Source organism: Hippopotamus amphibius, chromosome 4, assembly GCF_030028045.1.
Source record: "Hippopotamus amphibius kiboko isolate mHipAmp2 chromosome 4, mHipAmp2.hap2, whole genome shotgun sequence".
NCBI lineage: Eukaryota > Metazoa > Chordata > Mammalia > Artiodactyla > Hippopotamidae > Hippopotamus > Hippopotamus amphibius.
In genome coordinates this window covers 85,973,513-85,996,966 of record NC_080189.1, presented here as the reverse complement: position 1 = coordinate 85,996,966, position 23,454 = coordinate 85,973,513, and the positions used below count along the sequence as shown (strand labels likewise).

The window sequence follows — 23,454 nt, the reverse complement described above, 5'->3', positions numbered from 1 at the left end:
AGTTTTGCTTTTAAAAGCTGGACCAATCGACCTCCGTTTACATTTCCCATTTTCAATAAAATCAAAAGTTACTACATTAAAAAATTTGAAAATTATTGTAAAGATTTGGTTAAGGATAAATTCTAGAAAACTATGAATGAGACCATTCTAAAATCACTATTAAAAACACTTGAAACGCTATGATTGAACTAAGAGACCACAAGAGGAGCACAAGCAAACCATCCTTGATAGCACTATGATCTCCTTGCAACTGTGTTGATTTCCACTTTAAAATTCCATTTAAAAGACCACTTGTTAAAGAAACTTGGTTCTACTTTAAATAACAACCCACCTAAATTATCAAAAGTAGAAGCTTATAACCATCTGGGGAAAAAAGTTCAAAAGAGAACTTAAGTAAAACGGAATTCTCCAAAATACTTTACTGGATTATTTAAGGAAAAAACAAAAAACAATAAAAATCACAACAAAACCCAAAATCTGACAACATTATGCTTTAATCACTATATTTCAAACTACTATACTGTTCAAGTAAAAACTAAAATTTATTTCGCTGGACTTTGCTTAAAATACATGCTTAAAATAAATAAATTTATTTAAGTGGAGTTTCCGGTCAGACATGTCACCTTTTAGGTGTCCTGGCTAACAAAGCGTAATCCAGATTAGTTCATATAACTTGGAAACCAGGGGAAAAGATATTTACCAGATTTCTCTTTAATCACCCTTCCCTTTACCAACGTGTGTGAGTTTCAAATTAGGGGGCAGGTACACACGGAAGCGTCCAATAGCCATAGTAACAGAATGTTGTGTCGCTTCCCTCTCAACAAGTTCCTGCAGGGTTAACTACAATTCATTTAATTCCTCGTGTTTCACTTTCCTTTTCACAGACATCACGTAGTGGTCCTAATGGAATAAGGGCAGACCGGCCTTTGCAGCAAGGGTCAAGGAGCGTGAGCGATGACCAAAAGCAAAGGAGCTGGCCACGCAGCCCAGCGGAGCGGGAAGGGAGAATCCAGCAGGGCTCCCAGGGACAGAGCGAGAACAGAGGAACGTGGCCGGCTGCTCCGGCACCTCTACTACCACCTCGCCCACCCCTTCCTCGGGAAGGGATGTACCTGCTGATGAAGGGGTGAGCGCGCGCCACTCAGCTCCGCGGGGGAAACCCCACTTCTCAAACCCCGCGTCCCCTTTCCACCACGCAACCCCAGGGGCCGTTACCTAACCGACCCGCTCTTCGGGCGAGCCCTCGCCCAGGCCGGCCCTGTCCGGCCCGGGGCCAAAAGGCCGCTCTCCTAGGGAAGGCGTGAGCTGGGTCGGGGACGCCCCGGCCGCCGGCCGGCCGAGCCGCCCCGAGCCCCCGGCGGCCGGCGCGCGGCTCAGGCTCGGGCCCGCCTCAGCCCCTCGCCGCGCCCCCCCACCACGCGCCCCCAAGGCCCCGCCTCCTGCCGTCCATCCCTCTGTCCCTCCTCCATCCGCCTCCTCCCCACTGCGGCGCCAGCCTCACCTGCCCCATCCCGCCGCTGCCGCGCCTTCCCTCGGGACAGCCTCGCGCCACGACCCCCGCCCGGCCGCTCCCGTCCCGCAGCCCCACGCTCGTCCCCGACGCGCCCTCTCTTCCTCCGTCACCTGCCCCCACCCCGAGCCTCTACCTTGTACGAGTCGGTGGCCAGGAGGATGTTGAACTCGGCTTCTGCCGCAGCGTTCATCTCGGGCCGGATTGTGGGGGCCGCGCGCCGCGGGCTGCCCGGCGCGGCTGCGGGGGAGGAGAAAAATGGGCTTCACCGCTCTCCGTTGCTTAAGTCACCGCTCGGCCGGAGGGGGAGGGGTGAGAGGCGGGGGAAACGGAGCGGGGAGGAGGGGCCAGAGGAGGGCGGGCCCGGGAACCATGACGCGGCGGCGGAGGCGGCGCGCGCGCTCGCAGTCTAGGGACTCCAGCGGCCTCCTCGCCCCCACCCCATCGCCCCGGCAGGGACGCGAGGGGCGGGGCGCGGCCGCGCCTGCGCAGCGCGCAGGGGGCGGGGCGGGGCGGACGTGAGGCACGCGCTCTTCTCGGAGACACCCACGCTGGGAAGCGGGCGGCTGCGGGGAAGCGGGCGGCTGCGGGGAAGCGGGCGGCTGCGGGGCCGCCCCGGCCTGTGACCCGGGCGCCGCTTGGCTTTCGTTTCCCGGCGTGGCGCAGCGGGGTGGGGCCGGGAGGAGGCGTGCCCAGCCTCGCCACTCCTGCGATGAGCCTGTTCGCCCGACCCGCTGGCACCTTGCTATTCCGCCCAGTCCTGGCCCTTTTTCTGAGTCCTCCCGAAGTCACGCCACCAGGCTGGGGGCCGAGGAGCCTCCATCTGCCCGTCCCCCCGTCCACTTCACGCAGTTACTCACCTTTGTCTCTGGCTCGGATTAAGGATCGAGTCTTTTGCTTCCATCCCTTGTGTCCCTCCTGGTCCTCCTAACCCTCTCTTTAAAATCTGAAGAGCTGCGGTGAGGTCTAAGGTCCGAGGGGCCGGTTTCATCTGACGCGTCGACTCCGCTTTCCTCCGGCTCTGTGGCTGAGCTCTTTGATCCTCTGAGGGTGTTCTGATTTTCCCCGAGAAAATAGCCTGTGCCCGAAGTCGGGGGTTGGATTCAGTCCTCACAGGTAATCAGAGGACAAGAGCTAGTTGCAGCTAGCGTGCCGAGAAGTAAGTGGCAACAGGCCAAGTCTTTCACAGGGTGCGAGACTGACTTTCGTCATCGTTGTAATCGCTCGATCTTGGGAAGCGGGTTGGCAACCTGGAAACAGCGAGTGAAATGACGTCGGATGACTTCAGCCAAATGCGGGCCATCCGTTTGCGCAATTCTCGTACGTGGTTGCATTTTTGCGTAAAAATAAAATTCCCTTTGTCCCCATGATCAATAGTTGTTGGTTTGGTTTTTTTGTTTGTTTTAAGACTTAGGTTTTACAAAATACCGGTAGCTGGGGAAAAACGATTTAATGAAAACTGGTACAGGAACTTTACAGACTGTCATTCAAGTTAGTGGAAGTCTTATTTATGGGGGGTGAGGGCGGAGGCTGTGAATTGAGAGATTCATTGCCCCAAAACTGAGACCTCTTCAACTAAAGCAACTTCAGTCCAGACCACAGTACAGGTTCCTGACAGTTGCCTTCGTCTCTAGGTAGATTCAGTACAGGCAATCACAGAAGTGGTGCGATAGCCCTAGGGACTCACCAAGTAGTGAATAATACTAATGCGCTTAGAATTATTTTCAACAACAAAGTTTGAAACAAACGAGGCTTTTTTTTCTTTGGGGAGATTCTGTTATATTATTGTAGTTTAAGTAGTACAATTCAAAGAAGAAAAATTATCTTTTTTGCTCCTCTCAATTTGGAGCTTTTTTTCCTTCATTCATTTAAAATTTCTATAACCTACTTTACTTACATGACAAATGCATTTTGCTTATCTTCCTGGAATCCATGTATGCATAACTGACCATTGTTATATGCGCCTTATGCAGGAAAAAAATAGGATTCTGATTACAAAGTGGGCTTTGTTTATGGTAGCATTTTTTTTTAAAAAGTGCAAAATAAAATTTGAACTTGCAGTCTTTGAGTTGACTTTACAGTTTTAGGGTGAAAAGGCTTAAAATCAGTGCAAGTAAAAATGTTAATATTACATTGACATTGCTTGTTAAACGTAGAAAGTCATAAGGCCTGCACTCATATTAGCAACTTAAACCCTCACAGCAGTCTCCAGAGAACAAGAGGAAAATGAAGTCCTGTAACCAACAGAAAATCACCATTTGACTAAGGTAGAATTAGGCACGCTCTATATGTAACTACATGGTTAAGCCGGACCAATTTTGAATTAATCAGGATTTAGAACTATGAAATTATCACCAAATACAAAGTCAAGATTTCATTTTGAAATGGCCTCCCTTGAAAGACAATTTAACAGCTAGTAGCATATAAAAGATCTGAGAAACTGTTTCTCATAGGTCCCCACAACATGACAAATAATGACGAAAACAAAGACTCAGATGGGCCCCCTCACTTTGTTCAAAGGCCTGGATAAATCTGCCATTCCTACCCAGCAGCCGGTCAAGCAGGGTGAATGGGCATCCAGCTCCTTGTTTCTCTCTCTCCAAGTGCTACGCTACGAAAGGCCCGCGACTCATGCATTTGATCAAAGTGGGTGTTCCTGCACCGCTCCTGTTTCCACACACCCTCCCAGACAGCCTTTGGTACACTTTTGTATTTCACAGTTGCTTCGGATATTCTAATCAGACCTGAGTTCACCTCAGTAAAAACACTGGAGAAGTAGGTATGGGACTCACCCACCTGGAACTCCTGACAATGGTCCTATCCATCACCCTTCCTAATGTTCTCTAGCCTTACCAAGCTGCAACAGTTGTCACAAAGACAAATATAAAAGAGAAACCTTTCAATTAAACTTAAACCTTTTTCTTATTCAAACTTCCGTGGCTCTTTGGGAACACCCCAGAGTTCTAATTTCGTAAGGAAAAGGCCTCATCTACAGAAAGACATGGATCTTCATGAATCTGATTTTCAGTGCTATCCACCCCTGAAGCACTCTTTAATGACTCAGTTTGCTGGGTCCTCTGCAATCACGTAGGGATACACAGAAAACTGCTGAATCTTAGTCTAAAAGTATAGAAGTGATAGAGTAAATGTAACCCACATACAGGAAGAATTAACACACACAGGGGTTGTTCATAGACCTTCCATTAAAAAATTATATCTGGTACACTTTCTATGGTGTTCTCGTGGTCTGACTGTGTTACACTCTCCCAAGCAACTATTTGCCTGGAAAAAGTAAGGAAAATGTGTACATGTTCTGATGCTATGTGTGGGGATTTGGATGTCATAATTACTTATAAATTTTGCTGATGGCCACTTTAAGACTTAATGGCCAAAATCAATGACTGAGAGAATGAGATTGTTAGAACTATAAAAGGTTGTCGAGATCTTCCCAAACAGTGTTTTCCTAAGAGAGATTGGATTATCACTGATGGTAATGTGAAGTGCATATCAGTGGTACTAGATATACACTTTAATTTCAATTATTATGTATCTGTTTTTAATGATTTTCAGAAAAACATACCTAGCACATAAAACTCAATTTTTTTCTTGGGAATTATTACTTAGGATGAAGGCAAAGTTGATGCACATTTGGACTGGTGAACCTTATTACTCTCCTTGTCTTTCCTAACCTATCAGCTACTTTCTTTCTTCTTTTTTTAAAAAATAAATTATTTATTGGCTGTGTTGGGTCTTCATTGCTGCACATGTGCTTTCTCTAGTTGCAGCGAGCGGGGGCTACTCTTCATTGTGGTGCGTGGGCTTCTCGTTGCAGTGGCTTCTCTTGTTGCAGAGCATGGGCTCTAGGCACATGGGTTTCAGTAGTTGTGGCACATGGGCTCAATAGTTGTGGCTTGTGGGCTCTAGAGCGTAGGCTCAGTAGTTGTGGCACATGGGCTTAGTTGCTCTGTGACAGGGATCGAACCTGTGTCCCCTGCATTGGCAGGCAGATTCTTAACCACTGCACCACCAGGGAAGTCTCTATCAGCTGCTTTCACATCTTCAACAGAAGACTGGTTTTCTTGAAGAAGCTAAACATGAAAGGCTGCATACTATATGATTTCATTTATATAAAATTTTAGAAAGGCAGAACTTGTGTGAAAGAAAGCCGATCAGTGACTGTCAAAAGCTGAGGCTAAGGGAGGCCAAATGACTGAACAGGGGCATGATGAAACTTTTTGGGTTGAAGGAAATGATATGTGTGGTAGTGATTATACAACTGTTTACATATGTCAGAATTAATTGAATTCTATACTTAAAATTGGTGAATTTTATTGTGTATAAATTATATCTCAAGAAAGCTAAAGACTGGTTTTCTTGAAATCATTTAAAATATCTCCCCTCCCCCATTCTGTTTTCTTATGTTTGCATTTCTATGTTCCCATTTTACTTTACAGGATTTGGAGATGAGCACCATTTTGCTCTCCTTAAAGGACAGTTGTTAGAACAAAAATTTTTACAATTTGTATGGAAACACAAAAGACCCCAAACATTCAAAGCAATCTTGAGAAAGAAAAACTGAGCTGAAGGAAGCAGGCTCCCCAACTTCAGACTATACTACAAATCTATAGTAATCAAAACAGTATGGTACTGGCACACAAACAGAAATATTAGATCAATGGAACAGGACAGAAAGTCCAAAGATAAACCTATGGTCAACTAATCTATGACAAAGGAGGCAAGAATATACAATGGAGAAAAGACAGTCTTTTCATTAAGTGGTGCTGGGAAAACCAGACAGCTACATGTAACTGAACGAGATTAGAACACTCTCCAACACCACACACAAAAATAAACTCGAAATGGATTAAAGACCTAAACATAAGGCCAGATACTATATAACTCTTAGAGGAAAACATAGGAAGAACACTCTGACATAAATTGCAGCAGTATCTTTTTCAATCTGTCTCCTAGAGTGGAAATAAAAACAAAATAAGCAAATGGGACCTAATTAAATTCAAAAGCTTTTGCACAGCAAAGGAAACCAAAAACAAAATGAGAAGACAACCCATAGAATGGGAGAAAATATTTGCAAACGAAGTAACAGAGAAGGAATTAATCTGCAAAATACACAAATAGCTCATGAAGCTCAGTATTAAAAAAACAAACAATCCAATCAAGAAATGGGCAGATCTAAATAGATATTTCTCCAAAGAAGACATACAGATGGCCAAAAAGCACATGAAGAGATGCTCGACATCCCTAATTATTAGAGAAATGCATATTAAAACTACAATGAGGTATTACCTTACACCAGTTAGAATGGCCATCATCAAAAAAATCTGCAAACAATAAATGCTGGAGAGGATGTGGAGAAATGGGAACCCTCTTTCACTGTTGGTGGGAATGCAAACTGGTACAACCACTATGGATGATAGTATGGAGGTTACTTAAAAAACTAAATATAGAACTACCATATGATCCAGCAATCCCACTCCTGGGCATAAACCTGGATAAAACCATAATTTGAAAAGATACATGCACACCAATGTTCATTGCAGCACTATTTACAATAGCCAAGACATGGAAGCAACCTAAATGTCCATGGGCAGAGGAATGGATAAAGAAGATGTGGTGCATATATACAATGAACTATTACTCAGCCATAAAAAAAGAATGAAATAAAGTCATTTGCAGTAACATGGATGGACCTAGAGATTGTCATACTGAGTGAAGTAAGACAGAGAAAGACAAATATCATATGATATTGCTTATATGTGGAATCTAAAAAAATGGTACAAATAAATTAATTTACAAAACAGAAATAGAGTCAAGATGTAGAAAACAAACTTATGGTTACCAGGGGGAAAGAGGGGAGGGATAAATTGGAAGATTGGGATTAACATATGTGCACTATTATATATAAAATGGGTAACTAATAAGGACCTATAGTATAACACAAGGAACTCTACTCAATATTTTGTAATGACCTATGTGGGAAAAGAATCTTAAAAAGAGTAGATATATGTATATAGATAACTGATTCACTTTGCTGTACATCTAAAATTAACACAACATTGTAAATCAATTATACTACAATAAATTTTTTTTTAAAAAACAGGAGAAAGGATAGTTGTTGAAGTTGCTGAACATTTATAGAAACCCAATGTCGAAAGGAGTTTCTTGCTATTGAGTAGGAAGCAGGAAAAGGAATCAATCCCAATATGATTAAGTTCCATAGGAATATACAAGCACCTGGTATGTACATAATAATGTACAAAGAAGCACAAAGGCTTCAAAGAGAAACGTTCTCTGTTCTTTTCCAGTGCAGCTATGAAGTGACTGGGATCTGGAGTTTGGAGAAATAAAGTAATATAGGTAGCTAATTCATAATCCCTGGTATGTTCAGCATTGGATTGTAAAATCAAGATAAAACTGCATATGGATCTGACCCTTAAGTACAGGAACAACTTGTGAGAAGCAGTCAAGGCCTGGATAAAGATCAACCAGCCCCCACCCAATGTCCGCACCCTTGACTTTTTCTGTACCAAGAACTGCTCCAACTTGTGAAACCTTAAACTGCAGCCTTGCTTTCTCGGGTCAGTATATCCTGCCTTTCTAGTTCACTCACTCACTCTCCTCCTAGAGCTTTGTTGCCCATCATTTGCCCGTATGACTTCACTTTTCTCCTTATCTAGACCTAGCCCCACTCCTTCTACTGTCAGCATCATCTCTCGCCCCCTTATTTCCTAGCTGGCCTAGATCCTCACCTTTTTTGCCCTAGAGTATTCAGGCTGCTGAGCACCAATAGGAAACATCACACAGCCATGAGTCTGCCATCCAGAGCAGCACAATACAATGCTGCCTGGAAATTCTTTTATTCTTCCCACTCAGCATTCTTTCCCATTTTGCCCAGCAGTTTTGGGAAATGTTTACCTGTCGCCTCAAACTCCTTACCCCCAAATAACTCTATCCCTTTTAGCTGATGATAGAGTCCCCAATGTAAGAAAAACCAAGGCTATTGGTAGGAACTCCCTAAACTATAATAGCTATAAGAGCAGAGGTCTGTCTTATTTAGAAGTCTATTCTCAGAGCCACATGTAGTGCCAGGCACACAGCAGGGGCTTAGTAAATATTTCTTGGCTGAAAGGAGCTATTTCTATCACCAACGAAAGAAGGACGGGCCTTATGGTAGATTATATCATTTGCCCATGTTCAAAGCCCCTCTCTATAGCATCATTCACCCATATTCAAAGTTCCTCTTCTATGCCCTTGTCCTATCAAACTCAGGCATGACCACAGGAGTTGCTTTAACTATGAAATGTGGACTGAGCTGATGTGCATCACTTCACTTGCAGGAGCTTTAAGAACTCAGGCATGGTTGCCATTCTCTCCTTTCTTTCTGCCACCAAGACTGCAGGGTTCCAGATAGGGGCTGAGCCAAGAGCCTAAATCTTGAAATGTGGACAACACAGAACCGAATCAGAGCCAACAGGCACTGGACGTGTAGTGTCAGTGAGAAATCAACTTTTCTTGTTGTAAACCCTGATGATTTTGGAGGTTGTAACCACAGCATAACTAGATTTATCCTGACAGCGATAAACCTCCACACACATTTTCTTTTTTCTCCAGGCTCAGGGAAAGAGGTGCCCCTCCTTCTGCCCCAGGTTAACCTCCTTCACTTGTGCTCTGGGTCCACCTCCTGCACCCCCCGCCCCCTGCCATCTCCTTAGGTCCTATTCCTGTTAGTTGTCACCCCTTCTCACTTCTGAACCTTCAAACATCCCCTTTCTGCTGACTTCTTCCTGGCATACAAACATAATTCAATCTCTCCCATCTTCAAACAAAACCAAAAAGACCAACTTCCTACTCCAGATATCACAGTATCTCCTTTCCAGAAAAAGACGTCTGCACCTCCCATCTCTACTTTCCTCCCTCAGTCTGTGTGGTACTGACACTTTGGCCAGATAAGCTGGAAGTCACAAAAGTTATGTTTCACAGATGTTGGCTAGTAACACCAGTAAAAACAGAAATAGTCTCTTTTCTTCATTTAACCATTATCCCTCTTGTTTTTCCCTGTGACACCAGGGTGAGAGTGTTTTCTCCAAAGGAAGTCTGAACCTATTATTTCACAGTTCCATCTTCCATAGAACAGGAAGAAACCATCTGTTATCTACCCTAAAATTTATCTGAGCCTGGGCTAGTTACCTCTTTCTTTCCCAGGTGACTTTCCCATTCACCTACAGCACCTGTTAATCAGAGGCTAGGGAACAGTTTGGATCCCATCTTTGTCCAGGGCTGTGAATCCTGGGGCCAACTATCAGTCCCAAAGAGCCTGTCCCCATTTTTCATTGTGGCCTCCTCTAAAATTTAGAATTCTGGAGTTGGGCACATGGGATGAATTCCCCAGAGAAATTTCATGCTCTAAGTTGCATATAAAGAAATTGATCTGCTCTTCAAATACACCCTGACTTAGTAAGAATGAACAGGGGCACTACCCTGACAACTGAGCAGCATGTTTCTATATACTATTTAGTTAAAATAATCTGATTTAATTAAAGCCCATGGTTCTTGCCAAGGCTTTTTCAATGTTTTGTTCTGCTCAGCCATACCTATGATACAATAGACACTCGTATAAGAAGTCATTGTTCTAGATTTCCTTTTGTTTCTCCAAGTCACACCAACCATGTGGGATAATCAACAACTTGGGAAACAAACAAAATGGTTTAGTATTTACAGTTTTCTCTTCCCCTTCCAAATGATCCCAGCTCCTCCCTTCCCCAGGTTTCGAAGAGATTCATTTCAGTGCATTGATCACTCTTGGATTTGGGGATCATTCTCTCTCCTCTCTGCTCTGATGAATGGTAGCCTCCTCTAGCCTGCTTGTCATCCTTCTGCAGCCACACGTCCTGCAGTTGTGCTCATGCAGTGGCTTTGTGCTTCTGTAGATGATAGTGCTGGGTAAGGCTCCTGGCCCGCTAGTGATTATAGCTTGTCATACACCTTTGAAAAGAATTCTGGCTTTCAGGGTCCTCTCATCTCAGATACTTGCAACAACCTTCCAAGGGCTTACCTAGAAGGTCTTGGGATGGTACTATCATTTTAATAAAAAGACCTCCCCTCACTTTTCTCTGATAGGACACTTTCGGTTGCAGAAGTAAGACACTTGCTATTAAAGGTGGCTTAAGGAATAGGGGTTTAATTTCATCTTCAACAAGAAGTCTTGGGGTAGGTTTTTCTAAAGTGGTTCAGTAATTCAAAAATATCAAGATTCCTGGCTCTTTCTTTTTTCTGCCTCTGTTATCTTCAGTGTTATTAAAGAAGTATCTTTGTCACACATGTCACAAGATGACTGCACAGCTCTAAGTATTATGACCTCACACAAAAACATGCAGAAACAAGAGAAAGTAGGGTTTTGTTTCATGTGCACCTCTCTCCTTTTATTAGATGGGAAAACCTTTCCCAGAAACCTCCAACAGACTTCCCTTGGGCCCTACAGGCCGGAGTTGGATGTATGTCCATGCCCTAGCTGCAAGGGAAAACACAAAGGTGAGAATATTGGCGTATTCAGTTTCAGGAATAGGAGGAAAGCTCCAACATCAAAGAAGAAGGGGGTTAGAAATGGAACTACCATATGATCCAGCAATCCTACTCCTGGACATATATCTGAAGAAAATCCTAATTCAAAAAGATACATACACCCCAATGTTCATTGCAGCACTATTTACAATAGCCGAGACATGGAAGCAACCAAAATGTTCATGGACAGAGGAGTGAATAAAGAAGATGTAGCATATATATACAATGGAATATCACTCAGCCATAAGAAGAACAAAATAATGCTACTTGCAGCAACGTGGATGGACCTAGGGATTGTCATACTGAGTGAAGTAAGTCAGAAAGAGAAAGACAAATAGTATATGATCACTCATATATGGGATCTAATTTTTAAAAAATGATACAAATGAACTTTATTTACAAAACAGAAACAGACTTACAGGTATGGAAAACAAACTTATGGTTGCCAAAGGAGAAACTTGGGGGTGGGGGAGGGATGAATCAGGAGTTTGGGATTAACCCCAATATCGTATGATATCACTTATAGGTAGAATCTAAAAATTAATACAAATGAACTAATTTACAAAACAGACTCATAGATTTAGAAAACAAACTTATGATTACCAAAGGGGGAAGAGGGGCGGATGGTAAATTAGGAGGTTGGGATTACCATATACACACTACCATATATAAGACAGATAACCAACAAGGACCTACTGTATATAGCACAGGGAACTCTACTCAATATTCTGTGATAACCTATATGAGAAAAGAATCTGAAAAAGAATCAATATATGTATATGTATGGCTGAATCACTTTGCTGTACACCTGAAACTAACACAATGTTGTAAATCAACTATACTCCAATAACATCAAAAAAAAAAAAAAGAAATGACTGTGGCGCGAGTGACGACAATAATCTTCATATCACTACCAGCTAGGAGCCCAGGTACCTCAGGGGTCTCCTGTCTCAGAGTGAATTCATTCTCTGTCTACATGAAGGAATCTGTACCTAGACTTGGCCTCTTCTGTCTCTTTCCTTATTAGGGGGTAACAATCTCACCATTCCAGATAGTTCCATCATTCTTAAAGTTCTCTTCATAATTTCTACCACTAGCCTGAGGCAACCTTAATGTAAGCAGTATTCCTAGTGGCCTTCCTGGTACTCAGAAGCAACCTGAACAGGATATGTAGGTTAAAGTCCTGTTTCTGCCATCCATCTTCCCATCCTTCCCCCCATCCTCCCTGATTTTGCTGCTTGAAGGCAACAAAAGGCCATGTTTGCTCCCTATATGGTCTGATAAAAATTGTGGGGTAGCAAAAATGTTCACACTTTTTTCCCACAGTGATCATCAATATCTCTGAGGATAATCACTAAACAATGACTTATTCTCATATATTTATTCAACTACTCTCATTACTTTAAAACCTTACATTATGTGCTCACCGCATCATTATACGGAACCTAACACAATATTGTCAATAACAGTTTTCAAGGACCATCTAGATCCTTTTTAATATATTAATACTTACACTTTAAAAAATTAAAAGCTTCTGTTCAATAGTTATCACTGCCATTCCAAAGCATTTATTAAGCACTTCATTCCATGCAGTACTATTCTAGCTGATATATAAACAAAAGAATGCAATATCTTTTGCCTAGAGGTTTAATATTAAACATAGGAATTGTAATTGATCAAGTTAAATATTCCTACTTTTCACTGACAAAGAGGGAGGCCAAGCTCAGCCTGGGCTCCAAGGGATGGCTGCATCTTAGAAAGGCTTTTATTCAATTTCATTAACATTTCCTGAGTACTTACTATACTCAAGATCTTGTTGGGCTTATAGAGAATTATAAGATAGAATCTCTGCCATCTAGGGGCAAACAGTTTTCTTGGGGAAACCCAAGAACTAGTTTTCCCTTCTTCTGAAGGACATTTTACACCCCTTCAGAAATTGTACTTTAGCCTTGCTCTGCTAACATCCCACTCTGAACCACTGCTTACCTGCTGTTCTTAGGGCCCAGGATACACAGGCTGCAGCCCACTGTGGACTGATGGTACTCTGTCCACAGGGGCCTCCATGGAGGGCAGAGAAACACTGGACAGATGTTACTTCTTTTAAAGCCATGTCCCTTGTTTGAGCAAATCATTTCACATAAAATCTATATTAGGATGTAGTTAGACTTAGTTGGCTGTAAAAGAAACAAACAAAAACCCCACAATGGCCAGAATAATATTTAAGTTTACGTCTTTCTCTGAGAGTAAGCAGTGTAGAGATGATAGAATGGTTCAGGAAGCCACGCTCTTCTTACTTTCTCATCCTCGACCTGAGGCTTTGATCCCATGGTCTCAATTGGCTGTTTCAACTCTGCTCATCAACTTTGCATTGGATAGCTGCTGCGTGCAGAATAGACTGTAGGGCATAAAAGAGTAAGTGAGGAACCCAGCTAAATGACCACTGTGGTCCACATGAGAGATGGGAATGTCTTGGGCTAAGATGGCAGGAGTGGAAAGAGAAAGAAATGGGCAGATCTGAGATATTCGGAAGTAGAGTTAACAGGCCTTGTAGAGACATAAGATGTATATACAAGAGAGGAGATCTGGGCTTCCCTGGTGGCTCAGCAGTTAAGAATCCGCCTGCCAACGCAGGGGACACAGGTTTGAGCCCTGGTCCAGGAAGATCCCACATGCCGTGGAGCAACTAAGCCCATGTACCACAACTACTGAGCCTGTGCTCTAGAGCCTGCGAGCCACAACTACGGAGCCCATGTGCCACAGCTACCAAAGCCCGTGCACCTAGAGCCCATGCTCCACAAGAGAAGCCACCACAATAAGAAGCCTGCACACTGCAATGAAGAGTAGCCCCCGCTCTCTGCAACTACAGAAAGCTCGCATGCAGCAATGAACACCCAATGCAGCGAATAAATTTAAATAAATAAATGAGAGGAGGAGATTCATAAGGGTTGTATGGAGAAGAGTGGGATCAATGATGATTCTTAGGCTTTGGCTTTAACTGCTGGTGGTTCCATTAAATGAGTTGTGGACAACTTCAGAAAAAGAGTTTTAGGGGATCAAATTAACAAGTTCGATTTGGGCAGTTTAAGCTTGAGATTTCTGTTAGACAATTAAGAGATGACCTGCTTGCCTACTGAGTTTTGACTACTATGTGGATTTCTCCTTCCTGTGTCCTGATGCCTACATGGATAGACTGGTCCCCCAATACTTCCCTAATTAGAAAAAAATTTGTGTCATTATCCACTCTTCAGTTTTATATCTGAAAAGCCCTGGCCATTTGTTTCAGACCAGTCTTTGTAGCTCTCAGTTCCCCCAGCTTCATTCTGCCTGGTGCTGGTTTCCTGTCCCCAGAGTGATTTCTGACCCTGTGCTTCTGTAGTCACAGGATACCCTGGGAGCAAGTCTACACAAATCAAGCTGTTGGGAACAGACAAATCATTTTTTTCAATGAAATAATTTCTTTCCAATTCTTGGAAAGTTTTATCTTATATAATTTTCGTCTTTCGGTGTTGTCCATTTATTGGGTATAAGCAAAGAAATAAAATGCATTTTTAGAAAATGGCCAAACACTAAATAGATACTAGTAAGTTGGATATATATTACTGATATTTTCTTATTTTGAAAATAAATATCTATTGCAAATGAAGAGAGAGGCAAAAGAGAAGCTACTATAGTCTTCATGTAAAAAATAGCTTAAGGGTATCTCCATAGTACTAGAGCTGGTGGAGAAATAGTTCCATTAGGTTGCTGAAAGTTGATCAACACATAGAGGATTGTGAAACACTAACTAAATGGACAAACAATAGATTGGTCTCTTCAAGGGAAAATTTAATAATTGCCATGTGAAATAAACCTGACTTAACAATGGGATCCTATTATCTGTACAGCAAGTTTTCTCTGAAAACCAGTTTACATATTAATAATTTGCTTAACAGATACAGAATAGGACATAGACTGTTAGATGCTCTCAAAAGATGTCTTCATTAAATCGTCTATGTCTGGGAAATTAGCTTTCTTTATTCTGGAGATATTTTTATCCAGATTAGACATGTTGGTCTTCTAGAATAAAAGCAGCCTCCTCTTGGAGAGTATTGGAAAACAGTGAAAAATTCCACAGGTACCATTTCAACGTGCCAGGCAAGCTACAATGCAGTTGGAGAGAAGGAACAGTTTCATTTTATGCTAGTGGCATTTGAGCCATGTCTTCTTGACACAGGGATTGGTCCTTTTCCAATCCTACCAACAACACATCTGTATGCTGTCTCTTCAGCTATTCGTAACATGATCACATTCTGTTTTCACTTTTAGAAGATGACTTTTTCCTTATTTTATTCCCACATTCTGGATATTCCAGTGTAGTCCTTCATTTGCCAACAGTATTCAAGTTTTAAGAATGACTTTAAAGCTGTGTGTCAGAACCATCCCATTTACTAGGAATTCACAAGGTTCTTCTCAATGAAATTATTCAATTAATTATTAATTAATGATGTGTGTGAATCTACTGAAATGTGATGAGTTACATAATTTTGGAGGGTATAAACATGCCATGGGTCCTGAATTCCAATTAGTATATGGATATGTTAAAAATCAAAGAGGAAGTAAATGTACACTGATCATACTTGTTTATTCTAATTATTTTTACCCATTTAGAATAAGTTTGTATTGTTTGATCTTGTGACAAAGGCTGTGCAGCTAGAAATATAAATGTGGAGAGCTGGAAAATTATGCCATAAGTTATAATATAACTTGTTGAGCTTTTGTACATAAATTAAATTTAAAAAAATTAAACAAGCATTGAACACATAATTTAACTTGAACATTTATAGAATTCAGAAGTATCTAGGGTGAAAAGTGTAAGTTTATTTTTATATTCTGGTTTGCTATAAATTTGTTTTTCAGACATGAATGAGCATTGACTTTTCTAAAATAGTTTTCTCCTTTAATCTTTCAGTGTCATAAATTACATAGAGTGATTTCCCAATATTGAACCAACTCTGTTTACCTAGAATAAACCCTACCTCGCTCATGCTGTACTATTCTTTAAAATATTGCCATATTCAATTTGTTACTCTTATACTTGGGACTTTCACAGGTATGTTTAGGAATATTAGCCTAGAGTTTCCTTTTCTTTTCAAATACTATATCCTTGTCTGCTTTTAATATTAGAGTTATTACTAGTCTCCAAGATAAAGTTCAGAAGCTTTGTATCTTTTCCCAGGTTCTAGAAAATTTACACAACATAATAGTTTCTTGTTAGAATTCTTCCATGAAAGGACTTGGCCTGGTGCATTTTCACTGTTTGTTTCTTCTTTTAATAACTTTTGTATTATTGAGAAATTCAAACATATACAAAAGTAGAGAGGATGACATAATGAAACTCAATATACCCATCACCCAACTTCAACAACTGTCAGCTGAGGGTCAATCTTGTTAAATCTAGTACTGGCAAACCTCAGGAATACTGTGGGTTCCGTTTCAGATCACCTCAATAAAGCAAAAACTACAAAAGCAAGTCACATGAATATTTTGATTTTCTGCTACATATAAAAGTTATGTTTACACTATATAGTAGTTCCTCAACTGTTCAATAGCATTATATCTAAAAAAACAATATAGATACCTTAACTAAAAAATACTTAATTGCTAAAGTGCTAATCATCATTTGACAACAAAGGGTTGTCATGAACTTTTGATTTGTAAAAGGTTCTGTTGCTGTTCAATAAACCAGGGGGCAAAAAAATGATGTATGCTTGAATTTTAACTATTATTTAAAAGCAAATCCTAAACACTACATGATTTCATGTAAGAGATTAAAACTCTTTATGAAAACATACCACAGTATCTTTATCAAACAAACCATCCATAACAATAATTCCTTGAATATATTCCCTGAATATTATTCCCTGAATATTCCAAGGAATATTCTTTGAATAACAATAATTCCTTGACTATTTGAATATATTCCTTAATATAATCAAATCAGTGCTCAAGTTTCCAACTGTCTCATAAATCACATTTTACAGTTTGTCCACTTGAATCACAAATAAGGTCCACATCTATATTACAAAGCTACAGTCATCAAAATAGTATGGTACTGTACAAAAACAGAAATATAGATCAATGGAACAGGGTAGAAAGCCCAGAAATAAACCCACAGGCCTATGGTCAATTAACCTATAACAAAGGTGGCAGGACTGTACAATGGAGGAAAGACAGTCTCTTCAATAAATGGTGCTGGAAAAACTGGACAGCTACATGTAAAAGAATGAAATTAGAATATTCTTTAACACCATACACAAAAATAAACTCAAAATGGATTAAAGACCTAAATGTAAGGCTGGATACTATAAAACTCTTAGAGGAAAACATAGAAAGAACACTCTTTTACATAACTCACAGGAATATCTTTTTTGATCCATCTCCTAGAGTAATGGAAATAAAAACAAAACAAACAAATGGGACCTAATTAAACTCAAAAGCTTTTGCATAGCAAAGGAAACCAAAAACAAAATGAAAAGACAACCCATAGAATGGGAGAAAATACTTGCAAAGGAGGTGACTGACAAGGGATTAATCTCCAAAATCTACAAACAGCTCATACAGTTCAATATTATAAAAACAAACAACTTAATCAAAAAATGGGTGGAAGATCTAAATAGACGTTTCTCCAAAAGAAGACATACAGATGGCCAAGAGGCACATGAAGAGATGTTCAACATTGCTAATTATTAGAGAAATGCAAATCAAAACTACAATGAGATATCACCTCACACTAGTCAGAATGGCCATCATCAAAGTCTACAAACAATAAATGCAGGAGAGGGTGTGGAGAAGAGGGAACCCTCTTACATTTTTGGTGGGAATATAAATTGGTACAGCCACTATATGGAAAACAGTATGGAGGTTCCTTAAAAAACTAAAAATAGAACTACCATATGATCCAGTAATCCCACTACTGGGCATATACCCAGAGAAAACCATAATCCAAAAAGAAACATGTACCATAATGTTCACTGCAGCACTATTTACAATAGCCAGGACATGAAAGCAACCTAAATGCCCATCAACAGATGAATGGATAAAGAAGATGTGGCACATATATACAATGGAATATTACTCAGCCATAAAAAGGAATGAATTGGAGCTATATGTAGTGAAGTGGATAGATCTAGAGTCTGTCATACAGACTGAAGTAAGCTAGAAAGAGAAAAACAAATACTGTATTCTAACTCATATATACGGAATCTAAAAAAAAAAAAAATGGTACTGATGAACCCAGTGACAGGGCAAGAATAAGGATGCAGATGCAGAGAATGGACTAGAGGACCATTGTGGGGGTTGGGGGGCAAAGGGGAAGCTGGGACGAAGTGAGAGAGTAGCATAGACATATACACTACCAGCTGTAAAATAGATAGCTAGTGGGAAGTTGCTGTATAACAAAAGGAGATCAACTCAATGATGGGTGATGCCTTAGAGGGCCAGGACAGGGAGGGTGGGGGGGGGGAAATCACGGGAGGGAGGGGATATGGGGATATATGTATAAATACAGCTGATTCACTTTGGTGTACCTCAAAAGCTGGTACAAAAGTGTAAAGCAATTATATTCAAATAAAGAGCTTAAAAAAAACAAAACAAAACAAAACAAAAAACCCTAAAAATAGAGCTATCATATGATCCAGCAATCCCACATCTGGGCATATATCCGGAGAAAAACCATGGTTCAAAAGGATACAGGCACCCCTATATTCACTGCAGCTTCATTTACAATAGTCCAGACATGGAAGCAACCTAAATGTCCACTGATAGATGAATGGATAAAGAAGATATGATACATAATATATAAAATGGAGTATTATTCAGCCATTAAAAAGAATGAAATGATGCCATTTGCAGCAACATGGATGGACCTGAAGATTATCATACCAAGCGAAGTAAGTCAGACAGAGAAAGACAAGTATCATATGATATCACTTATATGCAGAATCTAAAAAAAAAAAAAAAAAAGATACAAATGAACTCATTTACAAAACAGAAACAGACTCACAGACTTAGAAAAGAAACTTAGGGTTACCAAAGTGGAAAGGAGGGGGGAAGGGATAAATTGGGAGTTTGGGATTGACATATATACACTACTATATTTAAAATAGATAACCAACAAGGATCTACTGTATAGCAGAGGGAACTCTTCTCAATATTGTGTAATAATCTAAATGGGAAAAGGATTTGAAAAAGACTAGATACATGTATATGTATAACTGGATCACTTTGCTGTACACTTGAAACTAACACAACATTGTTACTCAACTGTACTCTAATATAAAAAAAATTTTTTTAAAGCAAATAAGGTCCACATATTGCAATTGTCTGATATATTTTAGTCTGTTTTAATCTTGTTTTTCTTTTATATCTTTTTTTTCCTTTCAACTTACTTGTTGAGGAAATTAGGTTGTCATATAGTTTCCTGTGGTCTGAATTAGTGTTATTCAATAGAAATAAAATGAGAGCTACCTCTATAACTTTAAATTCTCCAGTAGCCACAGTAAGAAACATAAAAAGAGAGAGGTAAAATATACTTAAATAACATATTTTATTTAACCTAATATATCCAAAATATTATCATTTCAACATGTAATCAATATAAAAATCATTCACGAGATATTTTACATTCTTTTTCGGGACAAAAATCTAGTGTTGTATTTTACACTTATGTTACTTCTTAATTTGGACTCAGTTGCTCAAGTGTCGCATGTGACTCGTAGCAACAGTCACAGATCTGGCTTTTGCTGAATGCATCCCTGTGATGTAGGTTCCCATAATCCTCTAGACTCTGTATTTCCTGTCAATTGGTTGTCCCCTTAAATCTAGAGGCTTGATCCTTAGATGTTTTATTTAGTCTCTTGGCAAGACTACCTCATAGGTGGTATGTTTGCCCATCAGGAGGCACATACGTATCATCGTCACTCCTTGTGTGGTGTTGACGGCCATCGAAGCTTAATGTTTACATCTGTTAATTCATTTGGGGTTCATTAATTCTATTAATTCAATCGATCACTCTTTTTCACCTCTTAGCAGAAATATGTCTATAGAGGGAAACTGCTCATCATAAACTATCTGGGTATCTGGATACATAGTTCATACAAGGAAAGCAGAATAAATGCTTGATTCTTTTTTATTTACTAGGTTTCAAAGTAATGAGTTGGTTTTCTAGTATCCTCCAACTTAGATCAATGTTTTATTATTATCTCTTCTAGTTATCCCATTGCTGTATTAAAAATATCATTCTTGTTCTTTCTCTCAGTTTCTGTGGGTCAGGAATTCAGGAAGGACTTAGCTGGGTGCTCTCGGCTTAGGGTCTCAGATGGAGGCAGGAGCTGGATCAGTGGAGGGCTGGCGCAACTGAGGATGGCTAGGATTTCTCACTTTTCTGTATCTCAGGACCTTTTTGTGTCGTCCCTCTACAATGCATCATGTTGGACAACTCTCAGCGTGTCAACCTTAAGGCAGCCAGACTGCCTACATGATGGCGGAAGGCTTCCAGAGTGAGTATTTTAGTGAGATGAAAAGCTGCGTTGCCTTGTAAGACCTAGCCTTGGAAGTCACACACCATCACTTCCACCGTCCTCTCCCTCATAAGAGTGACAATTAGCCTTCTGCTCATGAATTATTTATGTATTGCATAATGATATTACCACAAGTGAGCAGCTGAAAACAACATGCTCACAATTTTTGTGGGTCAGAAGTCTGGACATGGCTTAGCCAGGTGCTCAGCCTCGTGGTCTCAGGATGCTGTAATCAAGGAACTGGTCAGGGTTTCAGTCTCACAGGAGGCTCAACTGTGGAAGGATCCACTTTCAACCTCATATGGTTGTTGGTAGTTGTCCATTTTCATGGACTGGCTGTTGAACTGAGGATTTCACTTTTTTTTTTCCCTCTGTTAGGACAGTTTTTAAAATCAAAATTATTTATTCACATAGAGAAATTCTTTACACAAATTTTTCTGCATGTGAGTTATTCAGTGAGCACCTTTTTTTCCCACATAGATTCTGCAAAATCAGTTGTTAAGTAAACAATTGGTGAAATTAGGTCCAAACAACAGAAATTTAACAAGTTATTTTACAATTATAGAGTATACTTGTCATACAATTCTTTTGGGGAAAACAATTTGTTTTGAGAATCAGATTAGCTCCTTAAGCTATTGTGTTAATTTTAATTCCCTTCTTCACCTTATATTGTGCAGAGAGAAAAGAGCTGATAAACAAAAGCAGTGAATTTAATTAATTAAAGCTATAAAGAATCACGTTTTTTAACGCCGATTTTTTTCCTATTGAAGTATTATTGACAAAGTATTATATTACTTTCAGGTGTACAACATATGATTCAGTATTTTTATACATTATGAGATGATCTCCACAATAAGCCTAGTTACCACCAGTCACCATACAAAGTTATTATAATATTATTGACTATATTCCATATGTGGTACATAATACTCCTATGACATTTATTTTAAAACCGGAAGTTTGTACCTCTTCCCTTATTTCACCCTGCCACATCCCTCTGCTCTGTGACCACCAGTTTGTTCTCTAGGATTTCAGTTTCTTGCTGGGTATTGGCTGCAAGCTACCCTTACTCCTTGTCACATGGAGCTTCCCAGTATGGCTGCTTGCTTCCCCAAATCCAGCAGGGAGAGACAGACTGCTAACAAGATAGGTTGCAATTTAATGGAACAGCATCAGGCCCATGTAATCAGGTCCATCGCTGTTACCTTTGCCATATTCTATTAGTTGGAAACAAGTCCAGTTCCCACCCACATTCAAAAGATGGGGATTACACAAGGCATTTTGGCTTTCTTTCAGTTCCTAGTATGTGCCATGATCTGTTCTGTCTCAGGGCATTTGCATAAATTATTCCTTTTCCCCAGATGCCTTTTTCTTCTCCCTGAGTTTACCTCGTTAATTCCTACTCCTCCTGCAGATTTCAACTCTATCCTAGTTGCTCTGTTTCTTGGGAGGGATTTGAGAAGATTTAAAACTATGCTGCTACTGTCATCTTCCCCCAGAGCATTTTTTTTTTTGCATAAATTTTTGGATACCTTCTAACTTTCTTGTTTTTTCATGTATGTAGTTTCTCTCTCTGTCTCCCTTTAAAAGTTTTGTTATGTATATCTTCCAACAAGATCATTCACTTCATAGAGATATTGGTCTTTAATAACCTCCAACAGTTAAATCAAATCTCCTCCATTCTCTACAGTTGTCTCCCTTTCTCACATGGTTTATTTGATGTTTTTCTTCTGTCCTCATCACACTTGCCAAAGATCTATTTCATTCCTGTTTCAAGGAAATAACTTGTAACTTCACTAAACAAGTTGTATTGTCTATTTAATAAGTTCTATATTAGTTCTTTATTAATTACTTGCTTTTACTTTATTTTGTTTTTCCTTTTCTAGTGTCTTGAGTTATTTTTAATCATTCTTGATTTTTAATATATTATTTAAATTGATACATTGTCCCCTGAGTATTACTTTGGGTATATTACTCAAGTTTTAGATAATTTTTTCTCATTTTTAGTTTATTTAAAAGCAATTTGCAATTTTAGTTTAACTTCCTCTTTAAGAGTCTTTCAGAAACATTGTAAGCATTTCTGTCATCTTTTTAATTTCTATTTTTTTTCACTGATATCAGAGAATCAAGATTATGATTTCTGTTTTCAAGAATTTCTTGGAATTTGAGATATTTCTTTTTGGGTTTATGTTCAATTTCTGTAGCTATTTCATTGGTGGTTGAAAACAATGTGCATACTCCTTTTTGAGGGGAGTAAAATATATTTTTGATCAAATTTGTTAATCATATTATTCAAATTCTTTTCATTCTTTCTTAAGTTCTGTTTACTTGATCTATCAATTTCTGATACATATGAATCTCCCACTGTGTTTGGGCATTTGTCAACTTCTTTTTTATTAACATTTTTATTTTATACTTTCCAAGTTATGTTAGGTAAAAGTTTTGACTGTTCTGTTTTTGTAGCTTTTTCTTTTCATCAATATGAAACATTCCTCTTTTTCCAAATTCAAAATTTTTCATCTTAAAATTTATTGCATGTGAAATTAATGTCACTATATTTGCTTCCTTCTTACTAGCATTTACCCTAGATATCTTTTTTTGAAAACTTTATTTCAATTGTTCAGGGTCATTTTGTTTTAGATGTGTCTCTTATGAAAAGAATACGAATTAAGAAAATGGTAATAGAAACACACATGTCAATAATCACCTTAAATGTAAATGGATTAAATGCTCCAACCAAAAGATACAGACTGGCTGAATGGATACAAAAACAAGACCCTTCTATATGCTGCCTACAAGAAACCCACTACA

General features: G+C 39.7%; 1 protein-coding gene and 1 pseudogene across 1 annotated transcript in view; one reads left to right on the top strand and one right to left on the bottom strand.

Moving 5' to 3' along the window:
- Window positions 1-2,510, bottom strand: part of NAMPT (nicotinamide phosphoribosyltransferase) — a 38,099-nt gene extending 35,589 nt beyond the window's left edge. Inside the window, exons 1-2 of the mRNA XM_057731415.1 lie at window positions 2,371-2,510; window positions 1,647-1,750 (exon numbers count right to left, since the gene is read on the bottom strand). Coding sequence (XP_057587398.1) covers window positions 1,647-1,703 — 57 coding nt within the window. The 5' untranslated portion in view covers window positions 1,704-1,750; window positions 2,371-2,510. The remainder of the gene's footprint in view (window positions 1-1,646; window positions 1,751-2,370) is intronic.
- Window positions 2,511-2,778: 268 nt separating this feature from the next.
- Window positions 2,779-23,454, top strand: part of LOC130851902 (la-related protein 1B-like) — a 37,615-nt pseudogene continuing 16,939 nt past the window's right edge.